At 43.4% G+C, this 25,317-nt stretch overlaps 1 protein-coding gene across 4 annotated transcripts in view; it reads left to right on the top strand.

The window, feature by feature from the left end:
- The window catches only part of RBM27 (RNA binding motif protein 27), an 870,586-nt gene extending 847,323 nt beyond the window's left edge, over window positions 1-23,263 (top strand). For all 4 annotated transcript variants that reach the window (XM_078653046.1, XM_078653045.1, XM_078653044.1 and 1 more), the window contains one exon: window positions 19,723-23,263. In XM_078653046.1, coding sequence (XP_078509172.1) covers window positions 19,723-19,806 — 84 coding nt within the window. In that variant the 3' untranslated portion in view covers window positions 19,807-23,263. The remainder of the gene's footprint in view (window positions 1-19,722) is intronic.
- The last annotated feature ends 2,054 nt before the right edge of the window (window positions 23,264-25,317 follow it).

Here is a 25,317-nt window from a genome sequence, read left to right as displayed (position 1 = left end):
GCGCTGACGTCAGTTCTTTTTTTTTTTCCCGCGCCAGCAAGCGCAGGTCCGGAAAGAGCAGTACTCCGTCATTTTTTTACTAATTTTTTGATCTCTTTTGATCACTTTTCGAGTCGACCTTTGACTCGCGGTGCCGATAGGGTGCCTGGTTTTAAACCCTGAGATGCCTGTCACCGCCTGATGTCGGTGACCGACCCCCACCGTCGGTGCCTTTATTGCCTCGGGCCGACCATGATGACCATGTCGTGCCCCGACTGCGGGGCCTTGATCTCGAAGGCTAGACTGGAGCGGTCCCGTAAGCTACTCGAGCTCGAGAAGTCGGCTCCGCGCCCCTCGATGTCCCGGTCGAGGAGGAAGTCGAGGGACCGGTCGCGAAGCTGCCCTCATCGCTGCTCGACTAGTCACCACCACTCGTCGGGCTCCAAGTCCTCAGGTAAGTCGAGGCATTCGAAAAAGAAGTTGAAGAGGCGTCATCGCTCTTCGGACCCCTCCCCCCGACGCTCGCGCGATGTGCCGCGTACAGCTGCATACCCGTCGGTCCCTGGGCTGCACGCGACGCCGGCGGAGATAAGTGCTTTCCTCACGGCCATGAGGTCTCACTTCCCTCCGCCGGAACCTGCCGAGGCGCTTTCGGGCCCCGCGAGTCCGACTGGGAGCCCTAGCGGGCCGGTAGCTTCGGGGTGCTTCAGCCCCGGCGCCGCTGAACGCCAGGGCGGACGAACTCAGCCGCCGGTGCATGATGGATCACGAATGGCGTCTGAACTCTGACGTGGCGCAAGGTCTCTTTCAGCAGTGGGGAGAGCCTTGGTTAGATCTATTCGCCACCGAAGAGAAAGCGCAATGTCATCAGTTTTGCAGCGTGAATCTTTCTGGATTCACTATGCTGTGCATTATTCCACGGTCTAGTGGTTGGGTCCGGAATCGTAGTCTTTTGTTTGTTATTTTTTTTGTTTTGTTTTTTCGTAGCCCAGGTGGGCGTCGACGTCCCACCTTTTGGTGTCCTTCCTGTGACGTCGGCATGCTTCCTGCGGAAGCTCCCACCCTTGGGCGCCATCTTCAAATTATTTTTTCCGCTGTTGGGTCTGGATGGTTCCTGAGAAGGCTCCAGAGATTTGGAGAAAAGAGAAGCCAAGAACCAAGTTTTTGGGAAGAAAAGACTTAAGAAGACGATGTGAGACTACAGCATCGAAGGGGACGACAAAGGAAGAAGATCTTCGCAGAACTTAGACGTCCAGAAGAGAATTCGCAATCAGGGGGCCCCCTGAACGCAAGAGATGGAAAACAGACCATTCAAATTCTGCAGAACTGCCACCACAAGTACGCGCAGAAAGACCAGCACCCGGTTTGCAACCTCTGCCTGCCGGTCGACCACGAAAGCAGGGACTGCAACGCCTGCTCTGCCTTCACGCCGAAGACCCTTCGAGTGAGAGAGAGGCAAATAAGAGCTAACTTCGCCATGAAGGTCAAGGGCCAACCTCCGTCTCTTCGAGACCTGGGACTATCGACCGACGAGGAGGATTATGTCGCCAAAGACGACGACGGCTACACGGTCGTAGAGACCGATAATACAAAGACTCCAGAAAAGGTAGGAGACTCGACGCCCCAAAAAGGCCCGAAAGACTCTCGACAGTCTGCCCAAGACTCTCGAAAAAACGAGGGCAGGACCCCGAAAGCGCCGACGCCTAAAGCTCCGGCGTCCGCAGCAACACCCAGGGCCAGCGCATCCTCACAGAAGGACTCCCAGGCACCGAAGCGTGGCGACCAACCAAAGTCGTCGAAAAGCGTCCACGAAAAGGAACGCTCGACGCCGAAGACCTCTTCGACGTCGACGAAGGATGCAAGACCAGTCTCGACGCCGAAACCCGTCTCGACGCCGAAACCAGTCTCGACGCCGAAACCCGTCTCGGCGCCATCAAGCCAGACAAAGAAACCGGCACAACCAATCGACGCCGAACAGGCAGCCGAGATGGAAAGAAAGAAGTAAAGACTCGAGGCAGAGATGGAGAACATCCTGCAGCGCAAGAAAGATTTCGACGAAAGGATGAAAGCGTATACAATACCGTCGAAGCCAAAGCCACCGGTGGTCGAGTCCGTCGAGGAAGAAGAGGAGTTCGAGGTCGAAGGACCATCGGAAAGCCAGGAAGATCTGGAATATCGAGAAGAAGAGACCCCCTACTACGAGGAGGAGGAAGATGATGACCAGAGGACCTTTCAGGGCTCGTCATACTCGGACACACAGGACCTAGAGTTGCAGGACCTCGAAGCCGAGAGTCCAGAAGAGGGAGTGGACACATATCTGGCGAGGCCCTCGCCGCCCGACGACATTGGACTTTACAATGAAGTCGTCAAGAACGCAGCAGCAGCGTTCAAAATAAAACTAGAGGAGGAACAGCCAAAGGCGGATTTCCTCATGGAAACACTGCTCCCAATACAAACTAGGAGCCAGTACCTGCCAATGCTCGAAAGCATTAAAGGACAAGGGAGAGAGGCCTTCAAAGAGCCGGCGACTTGTAAACCCGTCACACCCAGGACGGAGAAGAAGTACAAGCACTCCCCCCAAGGACCCACCCTACATCCAGGGAACGGTCACTGCAGACTCCATCATTGCGGCAACAGCAAGGAAAAGAGCCAATGTCCCGACAACGTCAGGACCACCTCCAGACAAGGAGAGCAGAAGGATGGACCTGACTGGGAGAAAGATAGAGAGAAATGCCGCAACGCACTGGCGCATGGCCAATTCCAACGCCCTGCTGAACAGACACCAACACCAGATCCTGGATGACCTGGGCCAGTTACTCTAACACCTCCCACAATAATACCAGCAAAGAGCTACGCACCTGGTAGAGGAGGGGAAGAACGTGGCAAATTCTTGCCTAAAAACAGCACTGGACGGTGCAGACACAGCCAGCAGACTTATGATGCTGGGCATCACGGAAAGGAGACAAGCCTGGCTCAGAATATCAGGCTTTAAACCGGAGGTGCAACACAATATCCTGAACACCTCGTTCAACGGCAAAACACTGTTCGGAGCGCCAGTGGATGAAAAGCTCACCCAGCTGAAAAAGGACAACGACACCGCAAGATCCATGGGGGCCTTGCAATTCAGAGGAACAAAGAGAGTAACCCCGTCACGGAGACCAAACGGGAGAGGGGGAAACCAGCCGGGAACGTCGCACCAGACCTTCCACCAGTCACACCAGGGCGACACTCAGACGCAACAGGGCCAGCAAAAACAACACTGGCAATACCAACAGAGGGATGTGAATAGAAAAAGCGACACCCTGCCAAGATAGATATCTATGGTCCTCTAGGGATCCTCACATGTTATAGGGAGAGCAGTCTAAACAATGCATCAGAGCCAGAGACATCAAATATATATGGATCAGTCAATACTTTTTATACGAAATATATATTTATTTGTCTTTATACAATCTGACATTTCTAAAAAAATATTCAATACATAAAAATATATAAATATACAACATTCAAGAGATGGGGTCAGTGTGATTTTTTTCATATAACATACAGAACAGTATATGTTCACACTATTCCAGGTTCCATTCACTCCAGAGCAATTCTAGGGGCTCAACAAACATTCATACCTTCAGGGGTTCACTCAACCTCACATACAATCGAACAATTTATCAGGAAGTAACTGACATAACCTGCTACTACAAGATGGGATTATAGTTGCATGGACGGGGATGTAAAGGTGAGATGGCAGATTAGATGTTATATGACGCGCGTTTCGGTGTAAAACACCTTCGTCAGGGCAAGCAGATACCGCCAATGGAGGGGAACAAACAAGCTGGGGTCCAGATGGATTTCAAATGAACCAAGAGTTCAGAAGCACCTGGTTTTCCAATTTTGGAGTAGAGGGATTTCAATTCAGCCGAAAAGGAAATCCTGTTTTTCTTTTCTTAGGATTGTTAAGGGGATGTCCAACACCGGGGTCAGTCGTTCTCCTTAAAGACTGGATTTCGAATGACAAAATCTCAAACACTGTTGGTGGCTAATATATAGCCGTCACGTGTGGGTGGATCGGACATCGGAGTGTTCACCTGACGGTAGCTGAAATGTAGCCGTCGCGTCTGGGTGGTTCAGGATGGCGAATTCTCGTTTTTAAATCGATCTGCTTCCAAATAGCCAGGGTTATTTCATTCTCGTCCGATGGTGATGAATCGATGATAAGAGAATAAGAGAATGAAAGAACCCCGGCTATTTGGAAGCAGATCGATTTAAAAACGGGAATTCGCCATCCTGAACCACCCAGACGCGACAGCTACATTTTAGCTACCGTCAGGTGAACACTCCGATGTCCGATCCACCCACACGTGACGGCTATATATTAGCCACCGACAGTGTTTGAGATTTTGTCATTCGAAATCCAGTCTTTAAGGAGAACGACTGACCCCGGTGTTGGACATCCCCTTAACAATCCTAAGAAAAGAAAAACAGGATTTCCTTTTCGGCTGAATTGAAATCCCTCTACTCCAAAATTGGAAAACCTGGTGCTTCTGAACTCTTGGTTCATTTGAAATTCATCTGCACCCCAGCTTGTTTGTTCCCCTCCATTGGCGGTATCTGCTTGCCCTGACGAAGGTGTTTTACACCGAAACGCGCGTCATATAACATCTAATCTGCCCTCTCACCTTTACATCCCCGTCCATGCAACTATAATCCCATCTTGTAGTAGCAGGCTATGTCAGTTACTTCCTGATAAATTGTTCGATTGCATGTGAGGTTGAGTGATCACCTGAAGGTATGAATGTTTGTTGAGCCCCTAGAATTGCCCTGGAGTGAATGGAACCTGGAATAGTGTGAACATATCCTGTTCTGTATGTTATATGAAAAAAAATCACACTGACCCCATCTCTTGAATGTTGTATATTTATATATATTTATTTAGTGAATATTTTTTAGAAATGTCTGATTGTATGAAGACAAATAAATATATATTTTGTATAAAAAGTATTGACTGATCCATATATATTTGATGTCTCTGGCTCTGATGCATTGTTTAGACTGCTCTCCCTATAACATGTGAGGATCCCTAGAGGACCATAGATATCTATCTTGGCAGGGTGTCGCTTTTTCTATTTACATTGTTCTAAATCCCCTCCCTTCCTGCATCATTCACCATACTGGGGAACCTCCTTCTATTATATAATACCAACAGAGGGGCCAGTCCTTTTGCGGGAAGGGGAATGGCCGGGGAAACAACACAAGAGTTGGACAACAACCCACCTCCAAGTGACTCTGCCACACTACTAGTGCGCACCCTTTCAACAACTCATTGGGGGGGAGCACACATACAACAAAGAGGAGTGGCTCGAACTACAAATGCAAGAGCACGTAACACCTGTGGGAGGAAGATTGAACCGTTTCTTCCAGGAGTGGAAGAAAATAACTACAGACAGATGGATTCTCAACACCATACAGTACGGATACTGCATAGAGTTGGAAAAGACACCACCAAACAGAAAACCAAAAAGAAGAGCACTAGCAAAGAAGGAACTAGAGCTACTCCAAAGGGAAGCACAAGAACTCCTGTTGAAGGAGGCTATCGAGCCTGTACCTCCTGTAGAGAGGAACAAGGGGTTTACGCCACGTACTTCCTGGTACCAAAGGTAGACGAAACAATGAGACCCATCCTGGACCTAAGGTTCCTCAACAAATACATAAAAAAAACAAAAAATCAAAATGACGTCCCTGCAAGAGGTCCTTCCACAGATACAAGGCGGGGACTTCATGGTCACCATAGACCTCAAAGATGCCTACCTGCACATCCCAATGAACAGGCGGCACAAACATCTGCTAAGATTTGTCATCAACACAAATCACTATCCATTCACGGCACTGGCATTCGGACTGAAATCAGCACCAAGGGTATTTACAAAGTGCCTTGCAGCAGTCGCAGCACACTTAAGGAGGGAAGGGATGCACGTATACCCTTACCTGGACGACTGGCTAGTAAAGGCAAGATCATACAAGACATGCAAACGGCTCGCACGGCGAGTTACAGATATAACTAATGGCCCTGGGTTTATCTATCCACTGGGGAAAATCCTCAGTGAACCCAGAACAAATAAAAAATGTTCCTGGGTGCGCAGGTCAACACCGTACAAGAGAAGGTGTTCCCCAGCGAGAAGAGAACGCTGGCACTGGTGAAGGAGGCGCGCCTCTACCAGAAGAAGCGTCCTCTGACAGTGAGGGCAGCGAGCGAGATGATGGGCATGATGGCCTCATGCATACACATAGTGCCGAATGTACGACTCCACATGAGACCACTCCAGGAGTGGCTACAGGACCAATGGTCACAAGCTACAGGTTGTTGGGAAGATCTAGTGGTTGTAACGCACGCAGTGCACGAGGAGATGTCATGGTGGAACAAAGGAAACATAACAAAAGGGAAGCCTCTAACACCACCAACACCAACTGTGACCATCACCACAGACGCATCCCAGAAGGGATGGGGAGCACACATGAAAAAACTCAGTGAGGGGTCTCTGGACACCAGCGGATGCGGTCAAACACATCAATTACCTGGAACTAAAGACTGTGTTCCTCGCTCTAAAGGCATTCCAGACGAAGCTGTACAACCAAACAGTGTTGATCCAGACAGCCAACACAACAGCGATGTTCTACATAAACAAGCAGGGAGGAACACAATCAGCCCCGCTGTCAGAACTAGCGCAGGAAATATGGAAATGGGCCATCCCACTAAAAATAGATCTACTGGTGATTCACCTGCCAGGGAAGGACAACGTGGAAGCGGACTGGCTCAGCAGACAGACATCGGCTTCACACGAATGGGAGCTCAATGCCCAAGAGACAAGGAGACTGTTCGACAGGTGAGGAACACCATCAATAGACCTGTTTGCAACACGCCAGAATGCAAAATGCCAGCACTTCGCATCCAGGCAACCAGGGGAAGGGTCACTGGGGAATGCCCTATGGATAAGCTGGTCAAAGACATTTGCTTACGCTTTTCCGCCGATCCCCCTGATACACAAGGTACTTAGCAAGTGCAGAACAAGCAACATGACCCTGATACTGGTGGCACCACAGTGGGCCAGGCAGACCTGGTACTCGCAGATTATGGAGATGACACAGAGTGCACCACACAGATTTGGGAAAAGGAAAGACCTACTCTCCATGCAAAACGGAGAGGTGTTGCATCCAGAACCAGAAAACCTCAGCCTGGCTCCTGAGGACATAGAATTCGCACACCTTAAATTACCTGAGAGCACCCTGAAGGTACTTCGAGAGGCGAGAAGACCTAGCACGCGGAAGTGCTACGTGGCCAAATGGAAGAGGTTCACACTATGGTGCAGAAAGGAAAAACTGCACAACAAGATGACAAGAGACTCAACAGTGCTTAAATACCTCACGCACCTGCTAGAGGCTAATCTGAGCTCCTCCTCGCTAAGGGTACACCTGGCAGCCATAGTCGCTTACACTAGAGGAGAGACAGGGAAAAGCTTCTTTACTTCACAAACTGTAAAAAGATTCTTGGAAGGGGCAAAGAGGATCGCACCGCCAAAGAGGTTACCAGCACCTGCGTGGAACCTCAACCTAGTACTGACGGAACTCATAAAAGCGCCTTTTGAACCGTTCCATAAGGCCTCCCTACAAATGCTAACCTTGAAGACAGCTTTCCTGGTGGCAATCACCTCGCTGCGCAGGGTGAGCGAGTTACAGGCGTTAACGCTACAAGAACCCTACATACAAATTCGCATCGATAGGGTGGTGATGAGAACGGACCCACACTTTATGCCAAAGGTGGTGTCTAAGTTCCACATGAACCAAACTATTCAAATACCTAGTTTCTTCCAAAAACCAACGACAAACTTAGAAAGGGCACTGCACACTCTGGACGCCAGACGAGCTGTCATGCACTACATAGAGAGAACTAAGGATCACAGAAAAACAAAACCATTTTTTGTGTCATTCGCAGACAGTTTCATGGGAAAAGCCGTTACTAAGGGGACAATTGCACAATGGATCGCGCAAGCAATACAATTCTGCCACAAACAAGCTGGGCAAGAACTGGCAGAGGGGCCATAGGCCCATTCAACCAGGAAAAAGGGAGCAACAATAGCCTTCCTGGCTAACACTCCCATTCAGGACATATGCCTGGCGGCAACATGGGCTTCAGTGCACACGTTCACAAAACACTACTGTGTGGACATACAAATGAACAAAGAAGCACAAGTAGGACAGAAGGTGCTTCAACACATATTCAAAAATCAAAGCTCATCTTCCACCCAGCCGCCACAATGATAACAAACCGCTACAAAGTCGATGCACAGCATAGTGAATCTAGAAAGATTCACGCTGCAAAAGAATAGTTTCTTACCTGTCGGTGTAGTTTTGCAGCTTGAAGATCTTTCTGGATTCACTAGCGAACCCACCCACCTCCGCCAGAAAGATGAGACTGGATTAAGAGGTGGTAAAAACGGGGCAAAGACTTGAACATACTTGAAGGAAAAAGCGGTGAAACAAATATTCAAACATTACCATACTATTCGGAAACAAAACACAAACGGGGAAAAAAAGAATCCGAAGATGGCACCCAAGGGTGGGAGCTTCCGCAGGAAGCATGCCGACATCACAGGAAGGACACCAAAAGGTGGGACGTCGATGCCCACCTGGGCTACGAAAAAAAAACAAAAACAAAGAAAAGACTACGATTCCGGACCCAACCACTAGACCGCGGAATAATGCACAGCATAGTGAATCCAGAAAGATCTTCAAGCTGCAAAACTACACCGACAGGTAAGAAACTATTCGTTCTGCGTGTTGGAATTTCCAAGGCGGCACTCACTCGGCGACGCTGGTGGAGCTGCGGTCTGTTGTACGCCTTTCTGCCTATATCACTTCTGCCCAGAGTGCTGAAGAAGATCAGGCGAGACCGGGCCCAAGTCATCCTTGTGGCTCCGGACTGGGCACGAAGATACTGGTATTCTGAGCTACTCAGCATGTCAGTCGATCCCCCGATTAGTCTGCCTCTTCAGGAGGACCTTCTGTCGCAGCAGCAGTGGTCGGTCCTCCACCCGAACCTGTCCAGTCTCCACCTACATGCGTGGAGATTGAGCGGCGGCAGTTGAGGCCATTTGACTTGCCTCCTGAAGTTTGCGATGTGATTCTGGCAGCCAAGCGTCCCTCCACAAAAACGGTATACGCCTGCAGGTGGAACATATTTGTGGCATGGTGCACAGCAAAGACTGTGGATCCACTCTCTGCCCCCCTTTCAGCGGTTCTCCTCTTCCTTATTTCTCTTGACCAGCACGGCTCTGCTCTCGGCCCTATCAAGGGCTACCTCTCTGCCATTTCAGCCTTCCTAAGGCTTCCTGATCAGCCTTCTCTTTTCAAGTCCCCTGTTCCTGGAGGAGGCTCAGACCAATTTTGGATCCGTCTCTTGAACTTAGCCACGTTCTATTGGTCCTTAATGCAGGTTGGTTGGTGTTTCTGGATTTCTAGGACACCTACCTTTATCTACCAACGCACGGCCAGGGACATTAAGACTTGATGGCATTTTGCATACTGTTATAAGTGGCTTATAGGGACCCTTCAGTGATAACTAAGGTACCTGTGACTTCAGCACAAGGAGATACTTTTGGCTTGGGTTCAGATTTTCCAGTTTTCCATATTTACTGTATTGGTGATGTGCCCCTTAAGCCTAATAACTGATCACCCTTTTTCTCCTACAGTTGCAAGGTACTTTAGTTAAGGACACCTCCTTGTTGGGATGCCCATCTGGATAATATGTACACTAGGCATTTGGTCCATGTTGGAGCAACAGATGCATTTAAATGTGTTGAGGCTGTTGGCTGTGTGCCTTGCCCTGCAGATCCTGTTCAATTCTGTTTCAGGGAATACCATCCAAAAATTTAGTTACAGACATTTGACAACTTTAACAACAATCTGGGTTTTGTGGGTTCCTGGAACTTGTTTTTACAGGCCTTTTATGTTGAGAGCTCTGCAGAAGGGCATCATTGTAGTGGTGGCCCATCTTACGGGCTCCATCAGTGTGAGGAGATATGCACCTTGTCTATTTTTCCCTAGAGAGCATACATGTGAACTCAATCCCGAGGTGTTGGACATGATTTTCTCCAGAAATATATGCCTCTATGTAACGGCCTGGAACAAGAATACACTTCACTCTGAATGGTGTCTTGAAGGATGCCTTCTGCTTTGCTCATTCCTGCTGAATCCCTTTTTTGTCAAAGGTACCGCAGAACATGCAGGAGTACCTAGCTCAGCTGATGTTGATCAATCCAGGATAGGCAAAAAGTATTGAGACTCTGATCTGCTGGAACCGTTCCCTCTTCCACAAACACCATACCTGCTTTCATAGCAGGGTTGCTTGGTCCTACCTCCCAGTAATTTCATGCTATATGTATGGAAATGGAGCAATGTAAAATAGAGACGTTTTATGTATTTCTTGCGTCCAGGAAACCTTCTACAAAGTTTATGCGGACCACTGATCAAAGTTTGTTACTTTGTGTGAGTTGGTGGTTTTGAAACCTTTATATTCTCGCCTTTGTTATGTTTTGTACTGTCCCTTATACTGCTGTGTTTGGCTGTCGCCACAATAAAAATTTATTTTTGCTGTCTACCAGCTTACCCTTCCTTTTGAAATCTCCTTTGGTGGCGTGTTATCTAAATGATTTGCTTTATTTGTTCTCTCCTATGCCATTTATGTTTATGGAGTGGGATTTGAATCTGGTCTTAACATTCCTGCACAGTTGTCCGATGCATTTACTGACACAAAAAACTATTCCTGATGGTGTTGAATTAGGCCGTTGAGTTACTTAACTACAAGCCCTTTCAGTCCAGCCATCTTTCATAGACAAACTGGTACATTGCACCTTTCCTTTTTCCCTGGAAGTGATCTCCCTTCCTCATGAGCCAGTCCATCACCATTCTTTGTTACTCCTCCTTATGATCCTAATAAGTAAGAGGAGCACCTGCCAAATATGGATCCAAGCCATGAGGTATCTTTTATCAACAGCACACAGGAGGACATTTGATGATCACTTCTTGTTGGGCTTTGCTGGAGTCAAGACAGCGGAATAGTAACCCAGCACATGACCTCATATTTACTCTTTGCATAAAGCAGGTTTACATCTTGGCCAAAAAAGACTTCCTGCTGGCATGTGTGTCCACTCCATGGGGGCCATGGTGGCTTCTGCTCAAAACTGACATCTCCTGCTAGCTATTTTATCAGGTAGCCATGTGGTAATTCTTTTTGCGTCACAGCTCAGGTGCACAGTGGTTGATACTTTGAATGGGCTATGTTGTATTACTTTCTTGGTTTCTTTGCTACCCAGTCCCATTTTCTGCTGGGTATTGTTTCTCTGTGTATTCAGAAAGTAGGGGAGAGGAATTGGCCTAACGGCTAAGGCGCTCGACCTCGGACCTGGGGATCTGGGTTAGAGTCTCGGTAACGACGCCAAAAACTCCTGTGATTCTGGGCAAATCACTTAATCTCCCCGTGCCTAAAAAAAAAAAAAAAAAAATGAAAGTGTGTCCTCATGTAACGTAACTGGTGCTATGTAAAGCGCTCTGATACCTGATTCGGTTCGGGTCTAGTTCGTGCTATATAAACTCTGCAAAAAAAAAAAAGTGTGGAATCTGCAAAAAAGAAGCATCCAACAGAATAAAAAAGTATTTATCATCTGATAGACATCTAACCACAGATTCCTGAACTTTAAGTTCTTCCCAGGTGCCAGACTGAATCCGGTAGGTTTTCAGCAATACCTCTGTGCACTGGGGCGTCGTACAGCTCCGCGGTGAAGTCGTCTCCGAATATGACGTCAGTGGAGCCATAAAAGTCCCCTCCGGCGCGTGGATGTCAGTTTCTTCTTTTCCGCGCTGCAACGCCGATCCGGAGATGCGGTTCCTTGGGCCTTACGTTTTTGTTCTACTTTGACGTCTTTTTGCATCTAGGAACAGTGTGCCTATGCCTTTGGGTTTTAAGACGTGCAAGACCTGTACTCGCAGATATCTGCTACGGATCCGCATTCCATCTGTAAGTGGTGCTTAGGAGAGCACCAGGACTCTGCGGAGTGCAACGCCTTTAAGAGGCTGAAGCGGAAGCCCTTTTGTGAACGGCGAATGAAGTTGCTGATGGCGCAGCTCTCCCTATCGCAGTCTAGGTGACGATGATCTCCTTCCTGCTCTGAAGATCCTGCGAGGGCTGTTCAAGGAGCTGTTTCTATGGACGTCGCTCGTCCAAGTAGCGGAAATCCCATCAGAAGGGATCGAGGTCACGGAGATCTTCGGCTTCACGAAGTCGGGACGTCATTGCTGGTTCCTCCCATTCCTTACCCGAGGCTGTAGCGCAGGAATCTACTCCAAGCCTCCCTCCTTATCTTGGATCCGGGGCGACTATAACCCAGATACAGGCATAATTTCAGGCTCTGCAATCCTCCTTTGGGTCAGCACCTCCCCCTAGTGCGCCTTTGGGACCTAAAGAGGTTGAAGGGACTCTGATCTGGAGCATGTCGGAGGGTTTGCCCTCGGCGTCAGTGGAGGACTTCTACTCTGTACCTAGTCATTAAGACATCGAGACACAGTCCCTTGCGGTTTCCCGTTGTGACATCGGTGGCATCTGATGAGGTGGCCACGAAGCCCGAGAAACCATTCATGGTGCATGTCAATACGACCCTGGAGACGCCGCTTATAGCCACTGCAGTTCCTGCACCTTCTACTTTACAAATTGATGATGAGGCTGGTTATTTTGCTATTTCTCCAGTTTTGCAAGACTCTGCAGACATGGGTGACGTTGACAGCTTGGTTGGTCTTGGTCAGCCTCAGGTTGGAGGATCTTTGAAGACATTTAGTGGAGATAGTAGTATGCAACCGTCTCCTAATTATGATCTGCTTTCGAATGGCGACAGAGGCTAGTTCAGCTTTCACTGAAGCTATTAAGAGAGCTGCTGGAATCCTAAAATTGCAGCTTCTGTCGGTGACTTAGTCATCTGATCCAATATTGGATCTGCATCATTAGGGTGGCACAGGTGTTGAACCTTTATTACCTTATGGAGAGCCTCTGTATGACATTCTCCTGGGTACTATTTCTGTTGATTGCGCCATTTCTTATCGTCATCGTCCTGCTCCGGACGACGTTGCTTGTATTTCTCTACACCCTACTGCTAAAGGATTTGTTGTGCCAGCTACTACAGCTTTGCCAAGTTTGAGGTTTCTCCTTTGCTTCCGCCAGGTAGAGAGTCTAGGTGGTTGGAGATGTGTGGTTGAAAATCTTTGTGTCGACTAGTTCGGCCTTGAAGTCGTCGAACACATCTTGTGTCTTATGAAGGGCTTCTTATACATTGTGGGACTCTCAACCAACTGCTTCCTTCCCTTCCTGAAGGGATCAGAGGTGAACTCTCTCAGCTTGCGCAGGGTGGCCGTGAGAGGCAAAGTTTAATATTAAATCGGCGATGAACACAACAGATTCTATTGGCATAGCTATGGTTCGATCAATTACTCTTCGTAGACCCGCTTGGTTGCGCGGTTCGAGATTTCCTGATAATGTTCGGGAGAGTTTGAAAGACCTGCCCTTCGATGGAGCCTGTTTATTTGACAGCCATGCTGATTCTATGGTACAACATCTCAATGCTGGCCATTTGTAATTTTACCATATCAGGTCTTGTATTTATTTCTTATGTATCCTCTGCTGTGTTTCTTATGTTTAAGGATTATCTCCTCCCTCTGCTATATCTTATAGTGCTGAAGTGTTAAGCACTACTTTTTGCATATAATGAGAAGATTTGTCTCCGGGTTTGACTTTTTTAATCTCCGGATGGTATTCACAGCTGTGTAGCTGGTTTATTATTTCGTTTTAACCTGATGAAGACCCTAGTCTCAAGAGGTTATACCCCTTATTGGGTATGTGACTTACTCTACTTGGAGAATTGGTTGCTATTGTAAAGCTCTTCAGAAATGCTACTTTTGTAGTCTTATTTCTATACTATAGATCTCTGATATACAGTTTAGTCCTTCTTGGACTTCGTTTTATGATCTCTTGAGGACTATGGTAGTGAGATAATAACCGCTCATTTTTTCTTGTGATAAACTATAGGGAAGTGGGGGGGGAGGTCTGTTACATTTACACGCTTCTATGGTTTCTCTTAACCAGGGTATTCAGTGCAGTTTGTATTCTCTTCTTGAGCGGACTACGTATTTATTATGAGTGCTTCAATTCTTCGAAGAGATTGAGCACGTCTGAGCTTTGCTCTAGTTCAGAGTTTATACTTTGCTTACTTTTAGATGCCATTTGCTTGTGAGTTCTTCCTTTAAGGTAAAGGAGCAGTGTCTAGTGTAGACATGAATATGTCCTCTAATGCAGGCAATCACTATCCCTGCTCCACTTTGTGGTGCAGTAAGTTGGCAGCCAAAGGTGTGTGATACAAGGGTTGGTCCAACTTGTCTGATGACCTACGTTTATTTGGTTGGCAATCGTCCACGAAAGTCTTTGAGACTATTTTACAATAGGCTTTTCTTTTTTCCTATATGTTTTTGATATACATGGTTCTGTCTGGTCCACATTTCATGTCTTCTGCAAAGGAAATACTTGTTACTTTCAGCATCTTCCATCTCATGAGGAATCATGACTGTTGTTTCTTGTGGTGTCAATTCTTCAGGCCACCATTTGACAGACAGCATTTTCTTATGGCAAGTCACCTACGGTGTTGTATTGGTGACGTAATGCCCCCTTTTCTCTCTGGGTTGTGTATTTTTGCAGAACCTCTCATTTCAGAGTGGTTTTTGGTATACGGTGTATACATAATAAAATGTGCTGCTTTGTTTCATATATTGTCATGTATCACAGGTGTTGTATATACCTGTTGTTGACAAGGATTTATTTTATAAGATGTTTAGGCCAGCACTTTGAGGTGCGTTACCGTTTTTCAATATTATTAGAAAGCGCTTTGTGGAACTGGTTTCTCAGTTCTAGTTAGTTCTAGTTAGTTCTTGTGTATATAGAGTATACATGACTGCATTATATGTTTTACATATTTGTTTTTGTTTTTTTAAGGGAAAAAAAGGTTCTTATCGAAAATGCGGTTGATTTTCTTTCTCGCTTGCCTTGATGTTTGAGCTTAATCGGGGCTTAAAATTGTGTTCTGTCTGTAGGACTATGGCACTGAAGGTTGTACGGAGGCAAGCTTTATATGTTCTTGCCTTCTCGTAGTAGTTATTGGCCAGTGAAATTCTGTGAATTGCTGGGTCAATCGGAGTATCTGGTGATAAGGTATTGTCATTAATTTTTCCCTTTGGGAAATTAGTTATGAAAGTCCTGTTTTGGGATTTTATCAGAGCAGTTCTTTCTCTGAGTCTTTGTTATGAACAATGCAAATTATATGATTTTTATCATGCATTGGACCCTTTTTGGTCATCGAGTTTTCTTGCCCCTTTTGGGGACAGGGGTCTTCTGACAGATGGTTCTTCACGTTTTTCAACCCTTTTGCTTCAAGGGCCGATTCGCTCGGACCTGTAGGGATGTTTTTTATTTATATGTTCTGTGACATTGATCATAGATTCTATTGAGCCAAGCTCTTGTTCTGCTATTCCTACATACATTTGATCAGTGGTTAGTTCTGACTGGCTAGTTCTAGAACTTTTGTAGGATTAGTTTGCAGACCTATGGTATTTAATTCAAAGTTAAGGAATCTGCGGTTAGATGTCTCTATCAAATGTAAAAGTTACTTACCTTCAGTAATGATATATCTGGCATAGACATAGTCTAGCGGCAGATTCCTTAAAGCCCTGCCCATCCTACCTTCCCTGCGAAAGTTATACCCTTTCAGTACTGGGTTTATATACCAGTGATCATGATCTCAATCGATGTTGAGGCTAGACAAATCATTTGGCCTGGCAACTTAGTTTTTGTTTAGATGTTGCACCACCATCCATTTCCAAGTGTGAATGGTTGGAAGTGTGGGGGTTGGTGTTTCCCTCTGGTTGACACACCAGTGAGAAGTGTTAATTTGTCTTTTTCTCTGAAAGTCTTCTTGGTGTTTTCATACTTCGACATTGGTACTGTCAATATATCACGTAGTGGTGTGGTTCAACATACAGCTTGGTGTTGTTGTAGTTTGTGTTTGGCAATTGCCATACCGTTCATTACCGTTGAAGAATGGTCTATAGAGTGTATAGTCTCTTCCCTCATATGGAGGTTAATTTCCAGGACAGAGGGTTTCATGTAGCCCTGTGTTTTTATTTTATTTTATCGGAGGTTTCTTTAAGATCTATGTCTGGTATTAACATACCATTTGATGTTTCTTCATTATTATTATTTCAAAGATGTTGGATCTTTTTTGGCACACAGTTTCCACAACCAGTTAATATTGTGGCTCCGCGTTCTGACGCTGAAGGTTTCACAGAAGAAACTTACGTCTGCACGCCGGAGGGGACTTGTATGGCTCCACTGACGTCTTATCCAGAGATGACATCACCACGGAGCCGTAGGACGCCGTTCCCCGGCGTGCAGAGGTACTGCTGGAAAAATTCTGGATCCAATCTGGCGACTGGGGAGAATTCAAAGTTAAGGAATCTGCAACTAGAGTGCGTCTCTTGGACATGTGTACTGTGAAATCTGAGCTGTGGTGGCTTCTAGTGAGATTGAAACAATGAGTACAGTTCCCTCATTGGCTGAAGTTCAGAATAAAAAAAAAAATTAATGTATCACTGAACAAACACTTTTGAGCATGTAACCATTTTAACACCGTTTATTGATATTTTAAAGTACTGATGATTCCCAGGCTGATGTCTTGCAATTATTCAAGCATGTTAATCTATGAAAGATGCCATAGTTGAAGAACTGGAGTTATAAGTAAGTAACCCATTTCTGTATGTCTCTTCCCTCATTCTTTAGTTGGAAACGTCACACTCTGCGAGAGATGCCAGGGCATTTCAGTTGTCATAAAGGCTTCGCAATTGTCAGTCCGATCTTCCGTCTAATTCACTATTAAACAATAGGGTTCAAGTAAATGCCCCACTACAGTAGAGGGCATAGTAACAAAGCTGTGCCAAATCCTCAGGAGGGTAATATTGTAAAAAAATGTGTAAGGGTTTCTAACCAAATATTCAAATTGCCTGTCACCACTACATTGTCAAAACAGAGGAAGGATCCGTCCAGTCTGATTCTTCAGCTTCGCAAGAGCAAAAGGTTTGAATTCAAAGCGTGATCAAACAAAGTATGTTTTCCAATTAAGTTTACATGAAACGGTGAGCGAATTTATTTCATCCCAGGTACAGCAGTTTTCTCGTTTATGCTCAGAACGCTGATGAGTAGTAATAACCAGACCGCAGCCTGGCTGGGTGGATGGTAGCAATGATCTGCTCCATATCCTCCCAGACTCCACACTGGCAGCCCTTAAGAATATCTTGCATGCTGCAGCAGCTCTCATCTAGGGCCTGAAGAATTATGATGACATAACCCTTATCCTGATGGAACCCCATTGGCTCCCCTTGCTGCGACACAACATCTTCAAAACAAGCTGTTTCATTTACAAAACGGTCACTAACAGCACTCCGGCTTATGTTGCAGAAAATGTCACCACCTCAGGTGGTCCTCGGCACGCCGTAGGCATGATACCATCAGACTGCAGACTAAGAAGTATAAAAAATTAAATTAAATTAAAAACAGGCCTTTTCCTTCTATGTATCCAGGATCTGGACCAGCATTCATCTATCAAGATTTCACCAATGGCTTTTCTGTTTGGGAAAGAGTGGAAGACTCACCTAATGCTATATACATCACAATGCATTGACAGACCTCAATTCAGCTACCTCTTCTATCACTCGTTGACTTTATGGTTGTCTTAGATCTGGCACAGCACTATGCTACCTTTTGGCTAGGTTTGCATTATAGAAATACCATATACGTAGATTGCTGGGTGAGGCGATCACAACAGATAGTTCATGATATAAATGTGCAAGAATATGAGGAACAAAACTTTTAGCCATGTTTTATTGAAACTGGTATGTTATGGGGCCTGTTTTCATACCAATCCGCATCAAACTGCCTTTATTTCGCTGGCAATCTGGCATTTAGAACTTTGTTTTTTTTTTCTGCAAATGCTATAGATTGGAAAAACCCTATATAATTGAGTGCTGTGATAGAGAATTTTAACTTATAGTACATGAATCTACTCAACCTAACTGTAATGTACTTTACTCATAAACTGGTCTCATTATGTCACCCTAGGCAAATATTTTATTTTGCAGAGCCACCTTTTTCTTCCTTATCACTTATGAGAGCACCTTTCAGTATGAGTTTAGCATTCCTGCTTTTACAAAAAAAACTATTTGGTTTGATTTAATAGACTAAATGTTTGCTCCATGCATAATAGTAATCTGGCCCACATATAGGGTACATATAACCCCTGACTTGCATCTTAGTTTACTAATATCATTGCCATCTGAGCTGGGGCAGGATTGTTTCTCAGTTCATCTTTAAAAATTCATGTTTAATAAATCTATTACTAAAGCATGAGATGGTAGTGCACTATCATTTACAGGCAGCACATTTTTCATTGAAATGGCCAAAAGCATTCCTACTAACATGCAGTTTTCATTTTACACCTATATAGTGTATAAACAATCTGTAGAAATTTGTTTTCAGTAACCATATTTATCATTTGCACATCACCAAGTAAAGTATTCTGATTTGTTTTTATCCTATTCAAATATTGTTTTACCACATCTAATTTCAAAACAAGGGCTTTTCATAACTACTGAAATTTATTTTGAAATGTTTGTACAGTTCACTTTTTAGCTATTTAAATGTGAGTAGAAAAAAATGACATTATACAACCTTTCATTTCACACTTTTTGTACTGCACGTTTGTCAGTCAGTTCACTTTACAAAATACTCGAATCTTGCAGTCAAAGAAAGAAAAATAATTGTAGATGTAACCTGACTTTTGGCCCCAGTCTCTGAACTCAGAATAAAATCAACAAGATAAAAACAATATTTAAAGGAATCTTTAAAAATTCTCCTTCACTTTGTGAGTGAACAGAACACCTGTTTATCAGCTCACAGAGGGGCGAGTAGGTCCTAAATATAGCTTGACCTCATAAAATCTGACTCTTCGTAGCAAATTGGCGAGTAAGTTTGTCAAGGCCTGGTATGTTTTTAGTATTCACCTTTCATCTCTGTGTTTCTCATGTAAACATATTGAAATGTCAAGACATGTTCAGTGTTGTAGTAGCGTCTTTGTTAGCTGTAATCCCTAATGCCCTTACTGGTGGGAGTGTATTATTAGCAAGTCTTTCGTATTATATTGTTGTTAGGCTGTTCTGCATTTCACAACTTGTTGCTAGGCTGTTCTGCATTTCACAACTTCCTGAGAACAGTGGGGATTTATTACAATGGTTTAAAATATGAAATGATAAAACCTTTCACCAAAGTAATGTTGCTGTCCGTATGCAACAGACAATTTTAAAATACCTTGCAAAACGTGCCATCGTAATCCCTACTAGACATTAGAAATGTCTCCAAATCTGCAGATATTACATCTTTTATGGTTTTTGAAAACACCTGACACAGAAATATAATTGTGTACGATACATTGTGAACTTGTCGTTGTTAGAAAGAATGACCTGACTGAACTTTTTCTAAATGACATTTGCTCCCCAAATCACTTTACAATTTCTCCATTCACTCTATACAAAGACTGACTTACCAATTTTCAATTATAGGAAACTGAACCACCTGAGCTATTTCTGCATGAAGATGATGACGAGGATGAAGATGAAGATGAGTCTCGTTCTTGGCGAAGATGAAATTTAATTTTGGAGTTGTATATTTTTAGGAATGTTAAATAGCTTTTTATCATTTATTTAAAGAAAGTCAAAATGAGCCAAAAAACATTTCTCTTATTCATTTCTTTTTGTTTGAAATGGAACACTCACTTGAGCCTATCACCAATACAAGATGCATTGATGGAATTACTAAATTTACCAAAGGTAAATTAAGTTTTCATGTTGTGAAAGCAGTCCAAGGGGTAATTCCCACACTTGCTAACACATAGATTGTTAATATTGTTAAGATTCTACTTAACCCAAAACATAGAATGCATTGCCTCATCATTATTTTGTTGGTGGTTGGGTTCTGGGTGAGTGGAATGATTGGTTGGATGATGAATGGATTGAACATATTGCACTAAGTATGAATGGCAATCCTTCAGAAGTGTAGAGATAAGTGCATTTAATCCTTTCTGTTGGCTTTCTATGGCATCTTTCTGTTGGTTGTCCTTGGCATTCTCCTTTTTTTTGTCTGTCTTCTGATCATTTTCCACACCTTTGCAAAGTCCAGACACAATGGCACACTCATGCAGATCAAGGTTGTGGTTCAAAACTAACGCCGGTCCTTAGGAAAAACTGTAATTTTACATTTAAGGATCCTGCATTGCTAACATAAGCAGCACAAATACTTTCACACTGATCCCCCTTAACCCTGTCACACATATTTTGTATGATAAAAGTGCCCAGTTCACCAGTATGAAATGTCCTGCTGTCTTGGTCCTGTTTCTGATTTTGCTACTTCAGTATTAATCCCTGTCACTTTGATAAATGTACCTCAAAGGGCCAATTCCAAAGTTAAGCGAGTCCTTGTGACCCCCTTCTTAAAAACTGTAGTTCCATGTACAGCTTAACAACTGCTACACAAATCCTGTGACCAAATCTTTTTTAAATGATGAGAAATAACTATTCTCCTTCATGAGTTTTTCCTCAATCGTTGAGTTTTTCAGATAAACGTGTAATTTTCTCCCAAGCTTTAGTGCTGACTACTAAAAATTCGGCATCTTGGTGGTTAGTTTTCTTTTGTTGAATGTATTCTTCCATCCTGTTGTTTCAGTACGATAACTTTTAGCCTTTTTGTTACATGCCGTTTTTAAAAAGATTGGAAACATTTGTTCTAAGAGCTATTTTTAGTTAATATTTGCCCTTACTTTCCCACCCACACTTAGTGTGTTCTAAACGGTTTGATACAATGCCTGTGCGTGGAGTGTTTCTTACTGCTTCCTTGTCTTATCAGAGGTTACTTCCTTTGAAAAATGCTGTCTATTATTTTTATCGTTCTGATTGAAAGCGGTTAGTCTGCTTTTTCCATTTGCCTGCTCATGTTCCACTAGATGTTTTATTTTCACTATATGTAGGTGTACTTACTGTAGCAAACATACAGTATCTTCACAGGGTGTGCCTATGCATTTCATTCTATACACTAAATGTTAACCTGAGTAGACATTGCGAGAGACTGTCAACTAAAAGGTTTAAATAACTGATGACAACCTATATTGTAATTTATGGTATGTTAACATGTTTGACAAATTTGCACAGAATCTATGATGTTCATGGTATATGCAGCTTTTTTTGCTCGCAGCCAATTCTAGCAAATATGGAATTGTTATAAATCTCCCACAAATTACTTTCACACAGGAAAACTTGATTAATTGTACATACAGTTGTGGGGTATGTAGACAGATTCCTTTAGAAAGTATAATATTATTGACAATATTCAAAACGCATTGTGTACATTCTTCAAATCCTATCATAGGAAATGTATTGGCTTGTACATGGATTTATACAGGATTCAAGCCCACTTTGGGAGGTCGGATAAGATAGCAGTATCATTCATATTTTGTGTGAGAAAACAAAATGTATTGCTCACTTTCTTTGATCTACTGGACCTTTTCCTCTGTGGGAACCAATTTGGCACAAATGAACTGTTTAAGAAAGAAGTGTTTGGTTATCAACAAAAACAATTCTCTTTTTTTCTGTGGCCTTTCCCATATTTTCCGTATCTTTGGCTCAGTGTCACATGAGGATACCCACCTATGTTCGAGAACTCCAGACTGTTTAACGGAAATACAAAATGTGATGGAGGGATCAAAGAATTTATATGTATTTTTTGTACAGAGGTTTTCTTAATTGTATAATTTTGTAAATATGTTACTTTTTTATGTACTAAACTTAACAACGTATAGATTTCAATAAGAATTGTTGTATTTTTGTATTTTGGGGAAAGTAATGATTACAGTGGTTTGGAAGAAGCTGTAAGAAAAATCTTCAACTGACTGTTGAACACAATTTTTCCTTTTCATATGGTTTGGGCCCTTGCAGTGATAACATTTTGGCATGTATAAATACAGCTTTCCAAGGTGATGGTTGGCTGTGACAGCTATTTATTTTATTAACTTGGACGGTCAAAAAAAATCAGAAATGTTACTGCACACACTTAATTTGCCAACAACCAATTTTAAAATGTATTTGAATAATATTTCAATACTCCACACACTAATCTGTTGTCAAGACCCAAAAAGTTACGTATTAATAGTGATTCTTTGGTTTCTTTTAAGGTCAATGGGCAACTCCTGGCCTTGCTAGTTATGTTAAATTCTAGTCCTAATAAGTGCAGGTGGTCTTCCCCTATAGTAATAGCATTTCTGAGCATAAAACACATATCTGGGTTTGCTCTTCGTTAAGCCTTTAAATAGGCAGTGCTGAGCATTTCTAGTTCAACATTCTGTGCAGCCACACTAAATGGGGGTTTCCAAGTGTTTTGTGTAGCTGTAATTTAAATCCACTAGCTGCTTCAGTTTTGTTAAGTAAATCCATATAGAACTAGTTTTATTTTTTTCTGTCTGCTCACCCCAGATTAAAAATGTAGCACCTTAAGGTCTCTGTGGAGTAGTTACCATGACCTTAAAAATGCCCGACCATTTTCTGGCAACTTTTTTTATTATGTTTAAGGCCTTGTACAATGTGATTTAACTGTCACCAGGTTAATTTAATTGTCTGGGTTCATAGCAAAAGAGGAGTTTTCATCCAAACATTTTGTTACATTTTCTAAAGCCTTTTGTTTAATTTAGAAGTGTGGTTCTGTTGAGCTAAAATGAAAAGAAATAATCAAACTGTTAAATCCAAAATCATGTGAAAAGGAAAGCAGGTTCCTATTGACTTGTAGCATAACTGTATTATAGTTTTTACAAAATTGTGAAACTTGTGTAATAGTATAATGAGATATTGTTGAATCTCTTAAGTGTTTATACATTTAAATATGTAATGTTTGTTTTATTGACTGCCATCCGAATTTCTAAAAAGCATGTTGACTTTGCAATAAAGATACAGTAAGGAATGGTTCGGACATAACAAAACAAACAAAAAAGCTAAAACCATTTTGGCATTTAAAAAAATTTGGAAAAAAATTAGAACCATTCCTCAAAATTACAACAGTCAATCGGAGTAGTACCTTTTGTATTTATTTTTCGAGTTTTGTATAGCGCGAATTTCATCCGCAGGTATCAGAACGATTCAAAGAGTTTGCACAGCAGCAATTACAGGCAGTACAAAAGTGCATAAATCATTGCAAAAGTCACAATACAGAGGAGAGAATGGAAGGGAAAAAATGATGTAATATACTGTTTACAAATAACAATAGGTGGGGAATGAAAGGGTATCGGAGCACTTCACAGAGTTTGCACAACCGCATTTGCAGGGAGAACAGAGCAGAAATCGCTGGAAGAGTCACAGGAGAGAGAATACAAAGTAAAAATATGATGCGATATAAAGTATACAAATAACAGTAGGTGGGTGAATGGATGGATGAAAGAGTTCGGAGGTAGCGAGGGCTCGTTGGTATAGGGGTAAGAGGAGTAAGTGCACAGTTTTGTCCAGAGGTAGTGATGATCAGGCTCATTAAGAGTTGGGGGCGATGTGTCCACATATGTTTGACTTAAGATGCAGGGTTCAGGTATTTGTTGAGGATAAGTAGTTTGAGGTTTTTCCTAAAGTGGAGGAAAGATGGAGTAGTGCGAAGATCCTGCGGCAGGGCATTGCAAATTCTAGGTGCATCCCCAGAGAACGAACAGGTGAGTAATTTTACTTTCTTGAATTTGGGTGTAATTACGAGTAAGGTGTTCTATTTTGGCCAATTTTGCAGTTTCTTCACGGGGAAAACGGGTTTTTCACGGTAGAGAGCTCTATGGGTAATGCAGGGTATTTTTAATATACTTCTCATTTCGATTGGTAGCCCGTTGAGTTTTGTGATGGAGGGAGTAATGTAGATATAGCAATCCTCCCTGGAGATGAGTATGGCCGCTGCTTTTTGAGTGTTTATTTCAGGGGGATAAGAAAGGTTTTTAGGGTGCAGGTGATCAATGTGTTACCATAGTCAAGCTTGGAGAAGACTAGGGATTGAACTACAAGCTTCAAGTCTTCCGGGGGACGAAGGGTTCGATTTTTTTTCTTAGGTGTTTTAGTGTGAATAAGGCACTTTTTGTTGAGGCACTGATATGGTCTTTCATGTTCAGGTTTTGTCTAGTGTGATCCCAAGAGACTTAACGGAGTTAGTCATAGAAAGTCTACTGTTTAGTGCAGTTAGGTTGTCAAGCCAGTTTTGGCTAAGCAGTGACTTCCCCCTTTTGGTTGGATGATGAGGAGTTCCGTCTTGGTGGGGTTGTGTTTTCAGTGGTTGTTGGTCAGCTAGGATTGACAAACAGGAACACGTGTGATCAATGAGCCATTGATGACATCCCTAAGGCACTCTTTCTGGTGTATTCCTCCTAATAATTCACATGAAAAATTAGTAACTGTATTTCAATCTGTATTTAATTTTTTCCAAACATGGTATTCATTTACTTTCCAAACACGGTATTCATTTCATATCCATGTATTAAGTCTCTGAGAAACATCCCAAGTTCAAAAATGCATTCCAAGTTCAAAAATGCAAATTATTGGACCCCGCTCCAATGCATTTCGGGCCACCGCCCTTCATCGGGGAGCATCTAAAATGAAGACAATATCTCATTGTAACATTCTTACCATAAACAATAACCAAAGGTGATTTTTGTCTTATACGAAATAAATGAAGGTTTCTTAATCCCTTAGAAACACTGGTGTACATATGTAAATGTCAACTGTTCGGGTAAAATGTGATCATGGTCCGTGAAAGACTAACCAATAAGGTGATCTCCAGTGTGAGTTTAAACCAAAATACTTAATTCACTTCGTGCTCATGAAGTGCAAACGAACGCGCTTAAAAATGGGTGTCGGGTCGGGTGAGGACCTCGCGTCTAAATAACGTGCAAGATTTAATTCAGATAACCGCGCGCCTAAAGCGATGCCTAGACTTCAGCATTACTTACATTTCTCAATATATCGTAAAGTTTTGACGCCGTTGCGGCTGAGTTTAACCGGAAAGGTATCCTCGGCTTTCGGAAATAGAAGCCGGGAAAAAGTCTCAGTCATGTGATGTGGGATGTGAAGCTAAAAAACGGACTAGGGTGTGTGAAA

The sequence above is a fragment of the Lissotriton helveticus genome, chromosome 7 (genome assembly GCF_964261635.1).
Source record: "Lissotriton helveticus chromosome 7, aLisHel1.1, whole genome shotgun sequence".
In the NCBI taxonomy this organism is placed as follows: domain Eukaryota; kingdom Metazoa; phylum Chordata; class Amphibia; order Caudata; family Salamandridae; genus Lissotriton; species Lissotriton helveticus.
Note: the sequence above shows the minus strand (reverse complement) of the source record. Positions and strands in the feature narration are given on the sequence as shown.